Consider the following 19,028-nt stretch of genomic DNA (forward strand, 5'->3'; position numbering starts at 1 on the left):
CCCTGAACCCTGCCCACCGCCCTGGGTCAGAAGCAGTGTCGCAAGACACAGTACATCCACAGCAAGGCCGCTTCATTTAATCCGGCGACCCCCCCTCCGTCCCCGTTCGCATATAAGGAGAGGACGGGGAGAAATCCCTTCGGGCTGCGTCAAAATTTACTCACACATACTACCCCACCCCACACCCCCCCGCCTATTCCTCCTCATGTCGTCACAACATAATACATATAAAACCCATTCTCCACTCACCTCTGTCTTCCGTCCTCTCCCTTCCTTCCTCAACAGACATTCTCCTCTTCCCCAAAGCCCCCCCCTTCACCCCATCCATCCCACCTCATCCCTAGGACGTCCCCTCAATGTTCACTCCCTCCACATCTGCCTTCCATACCTCTTTTACTAGTCTTTTCGTCACTCATTCTTTCCATGTGTCCAAACCATCCTAATATTCTTTCATCAACCCTCTCTCCCAAATCCTTTTTCACCCCTGTTCTCCTCCTCACCTCCTCATTTCTCACTCTATCTAGCCTAGTAACCCCCACCATACTTCTCAGACACCTCATCTCAAACACATTCAAACTCCTTCTCTCTTCTTCTCTTATGTTCCACGTTTCTGCCCCATACAGTGCTGTTGGCACAATCACTCCTTCATACAGTCTCCTCTTCACATCCATTCCCAAATGTCTATTTCTCATTACACTCTTTTAAAACCACCAAGGCATTTACTCGCTTCTCTCAATCTACATTCTACCTCCACCTTCACTCCACCTTTTCCTGCTACACGTGCACCCAAATATCTAAACCTATCCACTTCCTCCAGTCGCTCTCCCTTAATGTTCACTTCCAGTCTACTACCAGCCACTTTCACACCCCTTGTACAATCTCATCACCTTACTTTTACCCACATTTAATATTTAGCTTTCTTCTATCACATACTCTCCCAAACTCTGCCACCAGCTTCCTCAATCCCTCCTCTGACCCTGCCACAAGCGCAGTGTCGTCCGCAAACAACAGCTGGCTCACCTCCCACTTTTCTCCATTTTCTTTAACCATCTCCAATCCCTGACTCACTAACCCTAGCAATTCACCTCTCGCACCACCCCATCCATGTATAAGTTGAAGGGCGACATAACGCATCCTTGACGAAGTCCCACCTTTACTTCAAACCACTCACTCTCTCCATTTCCAATCCTAACACATGCTCTACTACTCACATAAAAACTCTTGACAGCTCCCAAAAGCTTTCCTCCTATCCCATAAATCTGCATAACCTCCCACAGTGCCTTTCTGTCTACCCTATCATAAGCCTTTTCCAGATCCATAAAAGCCCAAAAAATATCCTTCCCCTTTCCTATAGCTTTCTCACATATCTGTCTTACCACAAAGATCTGATCTACACAACCTCTACCCGTCCTAAATCCACACTGTTCCTCACCAATTACTCCTTCTGTTCCTCTCCTAATCCTCTCAATTAAGATTCTCCCATAAGCCTTCCCTACTACACTCAACAGGCTAATCCCTCTGAAATTACTACATTCACACTTGTCCCCTTTTCCCTTGTAAAGAGGAACTATACAGGCACTACTCCAGTCCTCCGGTACTTTACCCTCTCTCCAGCAAACATTTAAATAATCTCACCAACCAGTCCACCATCACTGAACCTCCCTTTTTCAGACATTCTGCATGACATCCATCCAGACCAGGTGCCTTACCTGCTTTCATCATCTTTACAACTGCCTTCACCTCATCCTTCCTTATTTCTCCTCCGTTCTCCTCACTCATCACTCTCATTTTCTTCGTATTTCCCACTGCAGCTATCTTTCCTTCCCTATCCTCCTTCACATTTAGCAACTCCCTAAAATATTCTGCCCATCTTCCCCTCACTGCCATCTCTTCCATTATCAACTCTCCATCTGTACCTTTTACCTTTTCTTCCCTAACTTGATTCCCCTCCTCTTCCTCTCTTAATTTCTTTCCAAAACATCTTTTTATTACTTTTTTCAAAATTTTCTGTCAATACTCCTACCCCCATTTCACATCTGCTCTCCTCTTTGCCCTCCTTTACCTTTTGCTTCACTTCTCTCTTCTTTTCTTTGTACCTCTCATATGACTTCCCCTGTCCTCTTTTGTAACCAATCTGTGAATGCTCGCTTCTTCTCTTCTACAACCTTCTTTGTTTCCTCATCCCACCATTCACTACCCTTTCTTCTATGTCCCCCTGTCCTTCTTGTTCCATCCACACACCATCCTTGCACACTTTAAAGACTCCCTCCTTGAACCATCCCCATTCCTCCTCCACACCCATCTCTGTTCTATCCTTTACTCCCTCCCACTCCTCCTTCAGCTTCTTTTCGTACTCCTTCTCCTTTTCCTTTTCATTCAAGGAGTTCACTCTAAGAACCTCCCTACCATATATATATATATATATATATATATATATATATATATATATATATATAGAGGAGAGAGAGAGAGAGAGAGAGAGAGAGAGAGAGAGAGAGAGAGAGAGAGCGCGAGCGGGGGCGAGCCGTGCAGGCCGTGTTATCTGTGGAGATGTGGCAACACCGGGAAATTCCCTAACCCTGCCTTAGTGGCCAGTTCTTGTTGCGTCTACTATAGTATTTCCTCACTCTTTCTTTCCAATTACCCAACCCATCCCAGTATTCTTTCATCAGCTGTCTGCCAGCTCCCTTTCCATCCCCACTATCCTCTTCACTTGGACCTCATAACCTTCTCCACATTTTTCAAACACTTCATCTCAAAACATATTTAAATTTCTCTTTTATGCCTTCTTAAATTCCATGTCTCTCCCCTTTACACAGTGTTGTTGGCACAATTATCCCTTCCTATAAAATTTTCTCAGCATCCATCCCCAGATCCCCAGATCCACTTCTAACCTCTCTCTTTTAAAAGTTATTTCCAACTTACTGCCACCTTCATCCCTTACATTTCATCACCTTGCTTTTACCAATGTTTATTTTCAACTTCCTTCTCTCACATACCTTCCTAAACTCCATCACTAACTGCTTTTGTGACCCAGCCACATGCACAGTGTCATCGGGAAACAATTCCAGGCTTACCTCCCATTTCTTTCAACATTTCCAATCCTTTGTCCAATACCCTCACATTTACCTCCCATACCACCCTATCCATGTACACTATGAAGAACCATGACAACATAATACAACCCAAGTACAGTCCCATTTTCACCTCAAACCACTCACTCTCAGCAATGTCAACCCTAACAAGCTCTACTCATGTAAAAGTTTTTGACTGTCCTTAACAGCTTTCCTGGTATCTCATATACCTGCAATACCTCCCAAAATATCTTTCTGTCTTCACTGTTATAAGTCTTCACTAAATCCACAAAGGCCCAAAAAAATATCCTTACATTTTGCCAATACCTCCTTGCAAATCTGTCATACCACAAAAATTTGATCCAAACATCCTCTATTTTTCTTCAAACCCACACTGTTTGTCACCATTTATATCCTATGTCCCTATTCTAATTCTTTCAACATCCTTCCCTATGCCTTTCTAACTACACCCAAGAAATTGATCCCTCTATCACTACTATATTAACATTTGTCCCCTTTTCGTAAAGTAGAACTATACAAGCACTCCTCCAGTCCTCCAGCACACTCCCCTCCCTCAGGTACCCATTAAACCACCTTACTAGCCAATCCAGCAAAGTTGAACCAAGGGCATGGTTCATTAAATTCCACGCTACAAAGCCCTCTGTGAAGGGCACCGCCCTAGCCTCCTGATAGGGGGGAGTATGTGACGTTAAACCATATCATCATCACTAGCCAATCCACTACAGCTGTTCCTCCCTTTGTCAGACACGCTGTATTACACCCATCCAACTCCGGTGCCTTGCCAATTCACTATAACTGTTCCTCCATTTGTCAGACACTGCATGACACCCATCCAACCCAAGTGCCTTACCATTTTTCATTTTCAATCTTCTTTGTACCTCTTCTTTTCTTTTCCCATATTTCATTTTCCTAGACCCTCCCACTGCCACAATCAATCAATCCCTAACCTCCTCATATTCAACAATTGTCTTACTACTACAATCCTTAAATCTCTCCTTTCCTACATGTATAACTCCATGTCTTTGACACAATATAAAAGCAGCTATTGGTGAGAAAGTACAAACTACTGTAATATAATACTAACATCATTCCTGGTGATTGTATAGTACTTCATCGTTGATAATTCATTAATGTTTTTATCCTCAATCAATCAATCCATTGCCCAAGGCCTCTCATGAAGGAGATCCATGGCTCCCAGGTAACCAGTAATGGTCATTGGATTGATCCACAGGTCACTGAAGAAAATTTTATATTGTTGTCTGGATAGGGAATGGGGCAAAGCAGGATGAGGTGATCTGTGTCCTCTATAAAGTGGTTGCATCTGTGGTAATTCAGTCTATGGCCACGTTTATTCAGTGTTTGCATTATTTCAATGTGGGGTGACAGCCTGAACAATGTGATTCTTATTTGTCTTGGAATTATTTTTTTTCAGGCAAGTTGATGTCTGGGAAGTTTGGTGGTCAATCTTGGATTGCTTGTTTTATGATCTAAGTATGTGTTTGGATGTGAGTCTTAAAGGAGAGAGGCTGGAGGAAGTGGATAGCTTTAGGTTCTTGGGGTCACATGTGGTGGGAAAGGGAGGAGTGGAAGTGGAGGTAGATTTTAGATTAAGAGAAGCAAGTAAGTGCCTTGGGGGATTAAAAAGTGTAATGCGAAATAGACATTTAGGAATGGATGATATGAGGAGATTATATGAAGGGGTGACCATGCCAACAGCACTGTACGAGGCAGAGACAAGGAACATAAGAGAGGAAGAGTTTCAATGTGTTTGAGATGAAATGCCTGAGAAGTATGGTAGGAGTTACTAGGCTGAACAGAGTGAGAAATGAAGAGGTGAGGAAGAGAGCAGGGCTGGAAAAGATGAGAAATAGGGTTGATGAAAGAGTACTGCCATGGTTTAGACACATGGAAAGAGTAAGTGAAGAAAGATTAGTTAAAGAAGCAAGTTTCTATATGAGGGGATGGAGAAGGGGGTCACTGATTAAATAAAGCAGCCTTGCTATGGATGTGCTGTCTTGCTACATTGCTTCCGTCCCAAGGTGATGGGTGAGATGCAGGGATGACCTGTCATCCATAAACCATGATGAGAGGGAGGGAGGGGTGGTGGATGAGAGTAGAATGGGTGGGGATGAAATGGATGGGGATGAAATGGGTGGGGATGAAATGGGTGGGAGTGGAATTATGCCATTTGACTTTGGCTATATCCCGGTAAGAGGGAGAGAGCCCTTGTATATGTATGTATGTATGTGTTTTTGTAAGGACAAGTTTTAGGCACAGGTGGAAAGTCTTACATGCATGAGTAGCATGCTCTTGGAGTTGTATTTCACTGCATTCAATTGGTTGTGCTTATGTGATATGGTGTGAGGGATGAGTGGATCCAAGGACTCTCGGATTGAACTGTTTGATTATCAATTTCAAATGCTGCTTTATAGAAAAAGAATTTGGTTTCTGAGAGTAGATGCTCTTTTAAGATTGTTTTAGTGAAGCCAGTTATAAATTCTAATACCTTATTTCATGTTATTTGCATGGGTTTTCTATTTTTGTAATTGTTGGGTAGCATACAGTGGAGGCAATAATGGAGTGTAGTTCATGCAAATTGTTTATGCAGTGATTAGTGCCTTCTTCTGCTCACCAAAAAATGCATGTTCTTAGTATATTAGTTTCTTGTTTGTTTTGCTACTATCCTTGAGGACAATACCAGCACTAAGATAAAAGATCACAATTTGATACTACAGCAAGGTGGTAGATGTGGATTTATCATGTGATCCAAACAGATGTTCTTCTCATCTAATTCATAATTCATTTTGAGAGGATGATGGGGGATGGGGGGGGGGAGACCCTGGGGGCAACAAACTGATCACTCAGAGGAAAACTTGGAGCTGCACAGTGGATGGCAACAGCCCTCAGAACCTCTCACATATCTCTCTGGAAAGAAATCTTGGCTTGTTGTCTGTATTGTATCAGTGTGGAACCATTTTTATGTCACCAGGTGAAAGTATTGGAGAGGGGAGAGCAGTTGCCACTGTTAGCTCTCCATGCATGAAAAAAGGTGTTAGAAATAGTTGAAGTTGACAGAGGGATCTTGGTCTTCCTTTCAAATTCCCTCCAGCCACTTCTACTTTTAACATTCTCTTTGCTAGTCTTTCCTTGTTCATTCTTCCCCTATTTCCAACCCACCTCAACACTTTTTGATCTACTATATCCAATGCCTCTCTTTTCACCCCTGTTCTATAATCAATTGTTTTCTCAAGTTTCACTGATTGGACGACCCACAGCCCCACAGAGGCTGGCATTGGTCCTCAAAACCTACCAAAAATCTCTGGGAAGAAATTTAGGACTGTTGTCTGTTATATTAATGTGGGACTGTTTCTATGTCACAACCTCAATGGGGTACAGAGAGGAGACCAATTGCTGGTTGTCAGCTGTCCATGTAAGAAAAAGTATAAGAAGTACAGCTGAAGTTGATAGAGAGAGATCTTGGGCCCAGTCCAGAGATCAAATGTCAGCCTCTCAGGGCTGCACCTCCTGATGGAGGTTTTGAAAATGGGCAGCTTTGTTGTCCATCTTGCAGGACCACCTGTAAGTACATCATTGGTCCCTTCTAAATGAACAGGGAAGAAGAAGAAGAAGAAGAAGAAGAAGAAGAACGCGAAGAAGAAGAAGAAGAAGAAGAAGAAGAAGAAGAACGCGAAGAAGAAGAAGAAGAAGAAGAAGAAGAACGAGAAGAAGAAGAAGAAGAACGCGAAGAAGAAGAAGAAGAACGCGAAGAAGAAGAAGAAAAAGAAGAGGAAGAAGAAGAAGAAGCGAGAAGAAGAAGAAGAAGAAGAAGAAGAAGAAGAAGAAAAAGAAGAAGAAGAAGAAGAAGAAGAAGAAGAAGAAGAAGAAGAAGAAGAAGAAGAAGGAAGAAGAAGAAGAAGAAGGGAAAAAAAAAAAAAAAAAAAACACATTAACTTACAATAGAAATCTAATAATCAAGGTTCCTGATTTTTTTTAAATATCAGATCCCTACTGAAACTTACTTGACCTTTGCACAGCTTGGCCACCCTTACCTGCATTCCTTCGGCAAAGGTTCATGTCCGCTACAGGGCCCCAAGCGTTGGAGTCTGGGTTGTACACCTCAACACTCTTACGTACAAGAGGACCATCATGACCCCCTACTGCATACAGCATTCCGTCAAGAACACCTACACCTGAAAAATTATTCAAGAATTACAACAGTTATAACATGTATTATGAAGATCAGGGGTCAAATTTATTGTGATTTTATATATATACATATATAATATATATACACATACATATACCAAAGGCTTTTTCCCCCTTACACAGGGGGTAGCCAAAAAGAAAAAGGCATAGAAACCACTCCTACCCATTCCATCCCCTACATATTCCACTCCCCTCCACCCTCTTATAAAAGGGGGTGGCCAACTCATAGCATATACCCATCCCACACCTATCAAAATCCCACTCACTGCTTCTCCCATCTTAGGCACCTCCTGGATGAAAGGTCATCCATGTCTCCTCCCCTCCATACCTCTCAGCTCTCTTTCCAAGCCTATTCTCTGCTTCACCTCCATATTCTCACTCTATTCATTCTCACAACACCCCCATACTTCTAAAACATGCTTTTAACCCCACAACAACATGCAGCCAATACCCCAGATGAGGTTTTGGTATAGTATAGATACCCCATCTGGGGTATTGGCTGCAAGTTATCATAGGGTCGAAAGCTGCTCAGTAGCATGCAGCTGATACTTTATGGTATATATATGGGGCACCCCTATGGGTCAGAGTCACACATCATTTAGTATGATAGAAGAAATCTCTATTCAGAGAAATTATACTACTTTATTATACTATGACTGTCCCTCTGTTATGCTGTCCCCCACTCTTAACCACTTCAGTACGAGTCAAATTCTCAGGCGCAGCATCAGGTGCCATATGTACGATGCATCACACTACTCACATTGTAAAATATAGTCACAGCTATATTACTAGTTCTTTTACTCTGAGTAATAATGAACACAGAAAACATGATCAAACCAGTTCACAAAATCTGGTGGTAACTCATGTACATACAAAAAAATATATATGTAATCAAGACACCGACGCCGGCATCCACATGTATCCACTTGCGCCTCATGATGCCTACATAGGCATCATTGTACTGAAGCGGAGGGAGTGTCACATTGTTTTATAGAGTAGATGAAATTACATACATACATATACCAAAGGCTTTTTTCCCCTTACATGGGGGGTAGCCAAAAAGAAAAAGGCATAGAAACCACTCCCACCCATTTTATTTCCCATATATTCCACTCCCCTCCACCCTCCTATCTTGGCACCTCCTGGATGAAGGGTCATCCCTGCATCCTGTCCAGTGCCCTGGGTCAGAAGCAGTGTCACAAGACACAGCATATCCACAGCAAGGCCGCTTCATAAATTCGGCGACCCCCCCTCTCCGTCCCCTCATGCAGGAAAGGAGAAGACGGGGAGAAATCCCTTTGGCCTGCGTCAAATTTTTTCTCATACATACTTCCTCACCCCCCATCCCCCACCCACTCCCCCTCATGCATCACAGCCTCATCTATACACAACCCTTCTCCATTCACCCCTATCCTCTGTCCTCTCCCGTCCTTCCTCTACAGACATTCCTCTCTTTTGTAAAGCCCCTTTCACCCCATCCATCCATCTCATCCTAGGACACCCCCTCATATTCACTCCTTCCACCTCCGCCTTCTACACTTCTTTTACTAATCTTTCTTCACTCATTCTTTCTATGTGTCCAAACCATCCTAATACTCTTTCATCAACCCTATCTCCCAGCTCCTTTTCCACCCGTTCTCCTCCTCACCTCCTCATTTCTCACTCTATCTAGCCTAGTAACCCCTATCATACTTCTCAGACATTTCATCTCAAACACATTCAAACTCCTTCTCTCTTCCTCTCTCATGTTCCATGTTTCTGCCCCGTACACTGCTGTTGGCACAATCACTCCTTCATATAACCTCCTCTTAGCATCCATTCCCAGATGTCTATTTCTCATTACACTTTTTAATCCACCGAGGCATTTACTCACTTCTCTCAATCTACATTCTACCTCCACCCCCATTCCTCCCTTTCCTGTCACATTCACACCAAAGTATCTGAAACTATCCACTTCCTCCAATTTCTTGCCATTAATGCTCACTTTCAGCCTACTGTCACTCTCTCCCTTGTACATCTCATCACCTTAATTTTGCCCACATTTATCTTCAGCTTCCTTCTTTCACACACCTTCTCAAACTCTGTCACTAACTTCCTCAATCCCTCCTCTGATCCTGCTACAAGCGCAGTGTCGTCGGCAAACAACAACTGGCTCACCTCCCACTTTTCTCCATTTTCTTTAATCATCTCCAACCCCTGACCCACTACCCTTGCATTCACCTCTCGCACCACCCCATCCATGTAAAGATTGAACAGCTAGGGCGACATAACACACCCCTGACGAAGTCTCACCTTTACCTCAAACCATTTACTCTCTCCATTTCTAATCCTAATGCAAGCTCTACTACTCTCATAAAAACTCTTGACTGCTCTTAACAGCTTTCCTCCAATCCCATATATATGCAGTACCTCCCACAGTGCCATCCTGTCTACCCTGTCATAAGCCTTTTTCAGATCCATAAAAGCCCAAAAACATACTTACCTTTTCCTATAGCTTTCTCAAATATCTGTCTTACCACAAAAATCTGATCTACACATCCCCTACCTGTCCTAAAACCACACTGTTCCTCACCAATTACTCCCTTTGTTCCTCTCCTAATCCTCTCAATCAAGACCCTCCCATAAGCTTTCCAACTACACTTAACAAGCTGATCCCTCTGTAACTACTACACTCACACTTGTCCCCCTTTCCTTTGTAAAGTGGAACTATACAGGCACTCCTCCAGTCTTCTGGCACTCTACCCTCTCTTAAACAAACATTAAATAAACTCATCAACCAGTCCACCATAACTGTACCTCCTTTCTTCAGACATTCTGCATGGCATCCATCCAACCCAGGTGCCTCATCTTTGTATTTTGCAACATCTAGTTTGTTCATAAATTCTTGTATGGTGTTTGCACACACTATTTTTTCATCCACTTTGTTCCAGACATCCACCACTCTCTGCAGATTTTTTTTTTTTTTTCAGATCTCTTCTATAATTATCCTTTTTGAATTTCTTTTCATGGCCTCTTGCTTTTCTTCTATCTCACTTTAAGAAGTCTTCTCTGTCAAGGACTTCCATGCCTTTCATGATTCTGTAAATGGCTAATAGCTCTCTTTCTCTTCTTTGTTGGTAGTTCAGTTTAGACAATCTTTGTTCATATGTCAATTTTTAAAGTATTGGGGCCATCTTTGTTGTTGCTCTTTGGATTCTTTCTATTCTCCTTATCTTTTTTGTACTTGGTGTCCATAGTGTTTAACCCATCCAGTCCGACAGGCCTTAAACAGGACTGTGTCGCAAACGTCCGACAGTCCTTAAATGGGACAGCTACTTTGAGCGCTAATAAAAACCGTGCCAGCATTGGTAGCGCTGCCATATTTGGTCGTGAGGTAAGGCCTATGGTAGTACTGTGAGCATGAACACAAGAAAACTGCAAACATAAATATAAGTGTTATGTAAGTGTAATATAAGTGTAAAATAAGTATGATATTAGTAAATAATATAAGTGTAAGATAAGAATTTTCATAGCTGCATAAATACTCACATGTGGGTGCGTATTGAATAATGAGTGATCAAACATATGTAACTATAATCAGCCAATATGAGTGAAAACACGTAAAACATGTGAAAACACGTAAAAACATAAATATAAGTGTTATGTAAGTGTAATATAAGTGTAAAATAAGTATGATATCAGTAAATAATATAAGTGTATGATAAGAATGTTCATAGCTGTATAAAACTCACATGTGGGTGCGTATTGAATAATGAGCGATAAAACATACGTAACTATAATCAGCCAATATGAGTGAAAACACGTATAACATGTGAAAACACGTAAAAACATAAATGTAAGTGTTATGTAAGTGTAATATAAGTGTAATATAAGTGTAAAATAAGTATGATATTAGTAAATAATATAAGTGTAAGATAAAACACCACGCTGCACCCGTGCCAGAGACGCGGAGAGTTGCCGCTACCACAATCTTCTCCAACTATCGGTTATTATTCCGAGACAACCATGGTGAGTAGAGCAATAAAAACTTTGTCATTGTCATGTCTACTAACAGTAAAAAAAATTCCAGAGTAATTTGTAAGAGTTGATTTTTTTATGATAAATGCGGTCCTAGGGGGTTGTGAATTTTGAGGCCATCAGCCCAGGCGGATTAAGAGTACTCCAATCTTGGTTTTATTAGTGTGACTAGTATTTTTTTACAATTACCTCACCCAAGTAATTAAAAGCCACCTTTATTAATATTATTAAATTGTAGGTTTCTCTGACTATTTTGTATATCTGCTTGTCTGGAGATATGTCTTTGGTGATAATTACTCCTAGGTCCTTATGAAAGCCAAGAAACTCCTCAACAAGGTCAAACACTAGTCACACCGGGGATCCTCTGGTCTTTGGGTGTGTTTCCAGTGAAGGCCCTATCATATCGCCCCACATCTTTGAAGAGGGACTCAGACTCACTTCAGATGGCTATATTGAGTTGCTGTCCACTGTTGTCATGCACTGGGTGGAGAGGGTGGCTGCAGGAAAACCATACGTGTGGCAACAGGACTCAGCTCTGTGTCACACTTCCAAGAAAACCCAGAGGTGGCTGTCTGAGAATTTCTACGACTTCACCAGTCCCAACTTCTGAACCCCCCACTCGCCTCATTGCAATTCCATGAATTATTATGTGTGGGATGCAGCTGAAAAAGGCACCAAACATACCACCTGCAACACCAAGGACAAGCTGATTGCCAGGATCAAACTGGTGCTCAGGCACAGTGAAGGCTGTGTGCTGCAGGTTGAGGTCCCACCTGGAGGCCATGGTGGCTTCTTTGAGCGAGCTATATTTGGCAAAAGATCTTCTAGGAGATGTACTTTAAATTTTGAGAATACATCAATTTTAGGCCAAGACATGATGTTTTTGCCAAATTTATCCTGAACACCCTGTATGCTCGGACTTGTCAACCCATCCCTCTCCTATGAAGGAAAAGATCTTTTGGTGTATGTACATGCCATTTAAAAATGCGGATCAAGCACAGCATTTTGCTGATCAAAACTACAAATTCAAAGTTAGGCTGACTTACCCGCTCCACTTCTTCTTGCTGACATTTCTGCAACTGTTTTCCAAGCATCAGCTTCTGGACTGTAACACTCAACAGATGCCAAGCACTGACGAGATGCTCCATCATATCCACCAACCTACAAAGAATTAATGAAAAAATATAGTTAAATACCTGTACATACATTCATACATACACCAATGGCTTTTTCCCCCTTACAAAGGAGGTATCCAAAGTCAAAGGCATAAAATCACTCCCACCCATTTCATCCCCATATACTCCACTCCCATTCACCACCCCTCCCTCCCTCTTTTCTTGGCTCCTCCTGGATGATGGGTCATCCCTGCATCTTGTCCACTGCCCTGGGTCAGAAGCAAAGTAGCAAGACACAGCACATCCAGACCAAGTACCTATATATGTATGTATTTACTTAATTGTGATATGGTTTAATGTCACATACTCCCCCCTATCGAGAAGCTAGGACAGTGCCCCTCACAGAGGGCTTTGTTGCGTGGAATTTAATGAACCATGCCCTTGGTTCAACTTCGCTGGTGGCAGGATTCGAACCGCCCTCACCTCGACCTTCACCGCAAGTAACGACGCCCTAACCCACTCAGCCAGCGAGCTTCCTTAATTGTAGTATACAGAAAAGGAGCAATGCTTGTTGGGTCCCATCTCCTATTCTCTAATTTTCTAACATACCTAGACTGATATTCATGTATGGTTCCGACTTAATCTATATCTTTGATTTCCAATTATCATATTTAGATTTGAACTCAAATACTGTTTGAGCTTGGGGTATATCAACTTCTAAGCTATTCCACATATTTATACATCTATATGGAAAACTGTATTTCTTCACATCCTTTCAACATGTGGTCTTAATTTACTCCCATGTCCTCTTAAAGCCCTCCCATCTTTAATCTCTTCTATCAATGCAATGTATCCCCTTTAGTGACCTGAACACTGTAATCATGTCACCCCTTTCTCTTCAATCTTTCAAAGTTGGTAGACCTAATCTAATCTTTCCTCATATGGTTTATCTGCCTGGTTGGGGACCAGTTTGGTTGCTACCCTTTGTATTCTCTCAATCTTGATTACATGCTTCCCTCTGTGTGGGGACCATGCCATATTCCAGTCTTGGACGTATCAGGGTTTCAATGAGTTTTTTCATCATCTCTTCATCCATATAATGGAACACCAATTTAATCTTCTGCAGTAGTCCATATGTCTCCCACAATCCTGCTGATATGTCTGTCAGGTGATAGGTTATGTATGTAAGAATATATGTACATATTTATGTACAAACATACTACCAATGTCTTTCCTTTACCCTTTTACTCTAATCCAAATGTGGGTAAAAGTAAGGTGATGAGATGTACAAGGGGTGAAAGTGGAAGTAGACTGGAAGTGAACATTAAGGGAGAGCGACTGGAGGAAGTGGATAGTTTTAGATACTTGGGTGCAAGTGTAGCAGGAAAAGGTGGAGTGAAGGTGGAGGTAGAATGTAGATTGAGAGAAGCGAGTAAATGCCTTGGTGGATTAAAGAGTGTAATGAGGAATAGACATTTGGGAATGGATGCGAAGAGGAGACTGTATGAAGGAGTGATTGTGCCAACAGCACTGTATGGGGCAGAAACGTGGAACATAAGAGAAGAAGAGAGAAGGAGTTTGAATGTGTTTGAGATGAGGTGTCTGAGAAGTATGGTGGGGGTTACTAGGCTGGATAGAGTGAGAAATGAGGAGGTGAGGAGGAGAACAGGGGTGAAAAAGGATTTGGGAGATAGGGTTGATGAAAGAATATTAGGATGGTTTGGACACATGGAAAGAATGAGTGAAGAAAGACTAGTAAAAGAGGTATGGAAGGCAGATGTGGAGGGAGTGAACATGAGGGGACGTCCTAGGATGAGGTGGATGGATGGGGTGAAGGGGGCTTTGGGGAAGAGGGGAATGTCTGTTGAGGAAGGAAGGGAGAGGACGGAAGACAGAGGTGAGTGGAGAATGGTTGTATATGGATGATGTTGTGATTGCATAAGGAGGAATGGGCGGGGGGTGGGGGGTGGGGTAGTATGCGTGAGTAAATTTTGACGCAGCCCGAAGGGATTTCTCCCCGTCCTCTCCTTATATGCAAGGGGGACGGAGAGGGGGGGTCGCCGATTAAATGAAGCGGCCTTGCTGTGGATGTGCTGTGTCTTGCGACACTGCTTCTGACCCAGGGCGGTGGGCAGGGTGCAGGGATGACCCGTCATCCAGGAGGTGCTCAGATGAGAGGGAGGGTGGGAGGGGTGTGGAATGTATTTAGGGATGAAATGGGTGGGAGTGTTTTTATGCCTTTCCCTTTTTGGCTACCTCCCTTGGAAGGGGGAAAAAGCCTTGGTATATGTATGTATGTACTCTAATCCATACCATATGCTATACATATTTAATGTCCCAATTACTAGGGTTATTGAAGCCCTCCTCCCAAACCCTAGCCTTGATTTTTTCATAGAATATAACAGAGTGGAGATCCCTAATCCTCTCATTCCATCCCATTTAGTCACCTTCTGTGACATGAAAAGGAACACAGTGGAAGCATTCTTATCCCCACTAAAGGAGGATAAGGGAAGGAAGTGTTAGTGTCATAGTAATTAAGAATTTGTTCAAAGGGGCAACAGAAGGTAGGGACAGCAGCAATACAAAAGCATCTCATCATTCCTTTAAAAGTAGAGATTTTACTCCAACAGGGACAAATGATGGGTGATTTTAGTTCATAAGGACACCCAAAAAACAGTTACTGGTCATGCAGTCCCCAGTACATATCTGATGATTCACTTGAATAAAACTAAGAAATATGTATAAGGGCTTATCATGCTATAATTATGTCTATTATGAACCTGTGCAAAACTTACTGCATATAGAAAGCCATTGACCACTCCAACCCCAACAGATGACCTCCTCGTGGACATGGGTGCAATCATTCGCCACTCGTATGCCTTTGGGTCATACATTTCTGCACTGTTAAGGCCTGTGGAGCCATCAAATCCTCCAACCTTTAGAAGAAATATGAAAAAGCAAATATTAGCAATTGAGTGATCAATCTGTTGCTCCATGTCTCTCCTGCAGGAGACCCATACCCAGCAACGACTTCTAGTTTGGCCATTATGTCACTTAAAGAAATGTGCTGCTGTCTGGATAGCGGCAAATATTAACAAGTATCTCCTAACTAAAACTATAGCTGAATGTCTCTACATATTGCAATTGACTGCAATGGTGAAGTATACAAAGAGGAGACCTTTAGTATATAACATTACCAACATCATTATACACACGCAATTTTAAATATATATATATATATATATATATATATATATATATATATATATATATATATATATATATATATATATACAGTCAGCACCCAAAGTGATGGTCTCTTGCATCCTCTCCATATATGTCATCCTTTGTCTTCTATTTTGTAAAATAAATTTATATTGCATACTTTAGTGGCTCTTTACCTTTTTTGCTGTGGGCTTTTTACAAATATAATAAATTTCAATATTGAATAAAATTACTGAGTATACACCTACTAAAACAAAGTTTTGGTGTGTAGCCCCCTCAGGAAGCTGTATAGTTCCATAAGGTCTTTGGATCACAAGTTAAGAGCCTCTGACTTACAACAAGCTTCTTACATTCTAAAAACCTTACCGCATATATACAGCCATTTAGGGTAGCCACCCCAAGAGTTGATCTTCGAGCCTCCATACTTGCACAGGATGACCAAGAATCTCTTGCTGGGTCATAGACATCCACTGTTCGTACTCTTAATGAACCATTAAATCCTCCTACAGCATAAACTTTACCACTTATTACAGCTATTCCACATCTGTACAAGAAGAAATATGCTTTACAGTATGGTAGAGAATGAAAAAATTAAAGTTCTTCATGGACAAACACAAAATATCTACTTGAGAAGGCCCAAGTTAATGCACACATCTACTTCATACTAATTAAAACCCATTTAATGCCCTTCCACCGTAGCACATTATGGATGAAGGGTCCCTGTTCACAGCCACACTGCTTAAGTCAAGGGTGATGCAGGAAATTACAGTGAAATAATAATGGAATCAGATTGGTTTATCAACTGCATGGTAATGTGCAGCCAATACTTTAGGGACAATTTTGGGGTGTCTATATGGACCAGAGCCAAACATCACTCATCTATATTGGAGTTTAAATCTTCTCATTAAAGAATAATGTTTTATATTCCTGCTATCTATCCTTTTTGCTGTTCCCTTCAACCTTTACCTTACCATTTCTATGACTATACTTCTTCCTGGTTTTCCTATGCTTGGGTAAGAGAGAATTCTGACACTGCATTTTTTTATGCATGTTGTAAAAGGTGACAAAATGGGACAGTGGGAACTAGGGATCCTTGACTCTATATTTTCCTCCCATGAAATTTGAAGGCAGAAGAGGGTCTGTGGGGACTTAAAACAGAACTCTAGTAATTAAGTTATTAAATGAGAATAAAAGGGAAGAGATTGGTGGTATGTTTATATGAAAAAAGATGGATGTGTTAGCAGTGAGTGAAACTATGTTGAAAGGGAGGGGGAAGTCTTGAGTCTGGTAATTTGGTGGAATGGGTGTGTCATGAGTAACATGGGGGCAATGGAGGGGAAGGAATGGTACTGCTGGTAAGTGATGAGATGGGAAAGTGTATTGTGGGATGGAAGGAAATGTTTTTGAGGGTGAAGGCAAAACTGGGATGGGAAATATGGGCTTCTCTGAGTGCACATGGTCCTGGTAGTGTTGGAGGATCTTAATGTTAGAGTAGGAGAGGAATTGATAGATGCAGTAGCAGGAAGGTACAGGGTGTCAGGCAAAATCTATAGTGGAGAGAAGATATAAAGTATATAGAAAGGGAGTCAATGATATTAAACAAAGTTTTTTAGAGAGACAAGGATAAGTACATGTGGGAGAGGGCACTGAAAGTAATGAAAATTAGTAAGGCACCTGGGTCAGATGGATATCATGTGAAGTGTCTAATGAAGGAAGGAGTAGTTATAATGGACTGGTTAGTGACTGTTTAATGTACACCTAAGAGTAAGGAATGAGCCATAGGATTGAAGGAGTACATGTATAAGTTCCACTATACAAAGGGGGACCAATGACAGGTACCAGCATGTGATGGTCCTGTAAAATGGACAGTGGAGCTAACTATTTTCAAACCCAGTCAACCCTCTCACCTCCATCAGGAGGTGCAGACCTGAGGGGATGGCACTTAGTTTTTGGACTAGGCCTAAGATATCTCTTTATGAACTTCGATTATATTTCTTACATTTTTTCACACATGGAGAACTAACAAATGGCAACTGCTCCCTTCTCCCTACCACTTGGAGGTGGTGATATAGAAACAGTCCCACAATGATACATCAACAACCGTCAAGAGTTTCTTCCCAGAGATCTGTGGGAGGATCTAAGGATTGTTCCCAGCTACTGTGGGGCTGCTGGTTTTCCACTTTGTGAAACCTGAGGCAATGATTGATTAAATGACTATGCAAAGGAAAAGGAGACAAATATGAATGTAGTAGATTTAGAAAGATCAATCTGTTTAGTAAAAGATAAAGGAGTAGGTATTCAGAGGATTAGGTAGGGAACAGAGTAACTGGGGATAGACAATGTGAATTTAGGAGAGGCAATGATTGATTAAATGACTATGCAAAGGAAAAGGAGACAAATAGGAATGTAGCAGATTTAGAGAGATCAATCTGTTTAGTAAAAGACAAAGGAGCAGGTATTCAGAGGATTAGGTAGGGAACAGAGTAACTGGGGACAGATAATGTGAATTTAGGAGAGGAACAAATCTTCCTAACATAGGAAAAAGTTTTAAGCACAAGCTAAGGATTTTGGGCTTTCATGGATTTGAATAAAACATATGACAGGGTTGACAGAAAGACATTATGGACTGAGTTGCTAAAGTATGGTAAAGGAGAAGGATAGGCAATTGTGGTGTTTCTTATTGTTTTGGTAAATGTTTTAGTAAGCATCCATCACACCATTATTGTCTGGGCACATTTTGTTTTATGCATTTATGCATCTGGGGGGACGGAGAGCGGGGGTCACCGATTTAATGAAGCGGCCTTGCTGTGGATGTGCTGTGTCTTGCGACACTGCTTCTGACCCAGGGCAGTGGACAAGGTGCAGGGATGACCCGTCATTCAGGAGGTGCTAAGATAAGAGGGAGGGTGGAGGGGTGTGGAGTGTATTCAGGGATGGAATGGGTGGGAATGATTTTATGCCTTTTTCTTTTTGGCTACCCCCCCTTGTAAGGGGGAAAAGGCCTTGGTATATGTATGTATGTATTTATTATGAAAATTGGCAGTGCAAAATTGCCAGTTCTGAATACATGCTAAATAGCACTTGCCTAACTGTCAAAGTACAACTTCACCTCCTCATACTTCATTTCATACACCAGTCACCTAAATTACGTCCTAAAGGCCGATTTTATACCCCTAGTTACCTCTGAAAAATTACTGCTGGGGTTGCCAGTTCTGTCAATAAATAAAAAAAATTGGGTGTCTTTTATAGTCAATGGATGGGGCTACAAGGTCATTACCACAGATTTGACCCTTAACGGAATGCCAATTTTTGGCCAATTTTTTTTTAATTTGTGGTATACAATGTATGTTGCTGATGTAGAGGTTAAGGA

General features: G+C 41.7%; 1 protein-coding gene across 2 annotated transcripts in view; it reads right to left on the bottom strand.

Annotated features, from left to right (window-relative positions):
* Positions 1 to 19,028, bottom strand: part of kel (kelch protein) — a 104,649-nt gene that overhangs the window by 21,677 nt on the left and 63,944 nt on the right. For both annotated transcript variants that reach the window (XM_076181499.1, XM_076180924.1), the window contains exons 9-12: positions 16,025 to 16,202; positions 15,229 to 15,369; positions 12,365 to 12,479; positions 7,145 to 7,285 (exon numbers count right to left, since the gene is read on the bottom strand). In XM_076181499.1, the coding sequence (XP_076037614.1) occupies positions 7,145 to 7,285; positions 12,365 to 12,479; positions 15,229 to 15,369; positions 16,025 to 16,202 (575 nt within the window). The remainder of the gene's footprint in view (positions 1 to 7,144; positions 7,286 to 12,364; positions 12,480 to 15,228; positions 15,370 to 16,024; positions 16,203 to 19,028) is intronic.

The sequence above is a fragment of the Oratosquilla oratoria genome, chromosome 1 (assembly GCF_046742065.1).
Source record: "Oratosquilla oratoria isolate Oo_2021 chromosome 1, ASM4674206v1, whole genome shotgun sequence".
Classification (NCBI taxonomy): domain Eukaryota; kingdom Metazoa; phylum Arthropoda; class Malacostraca; order Stomatopoda; family Squillidae; genus Oratosquilla; species Oratosquilla oratoria.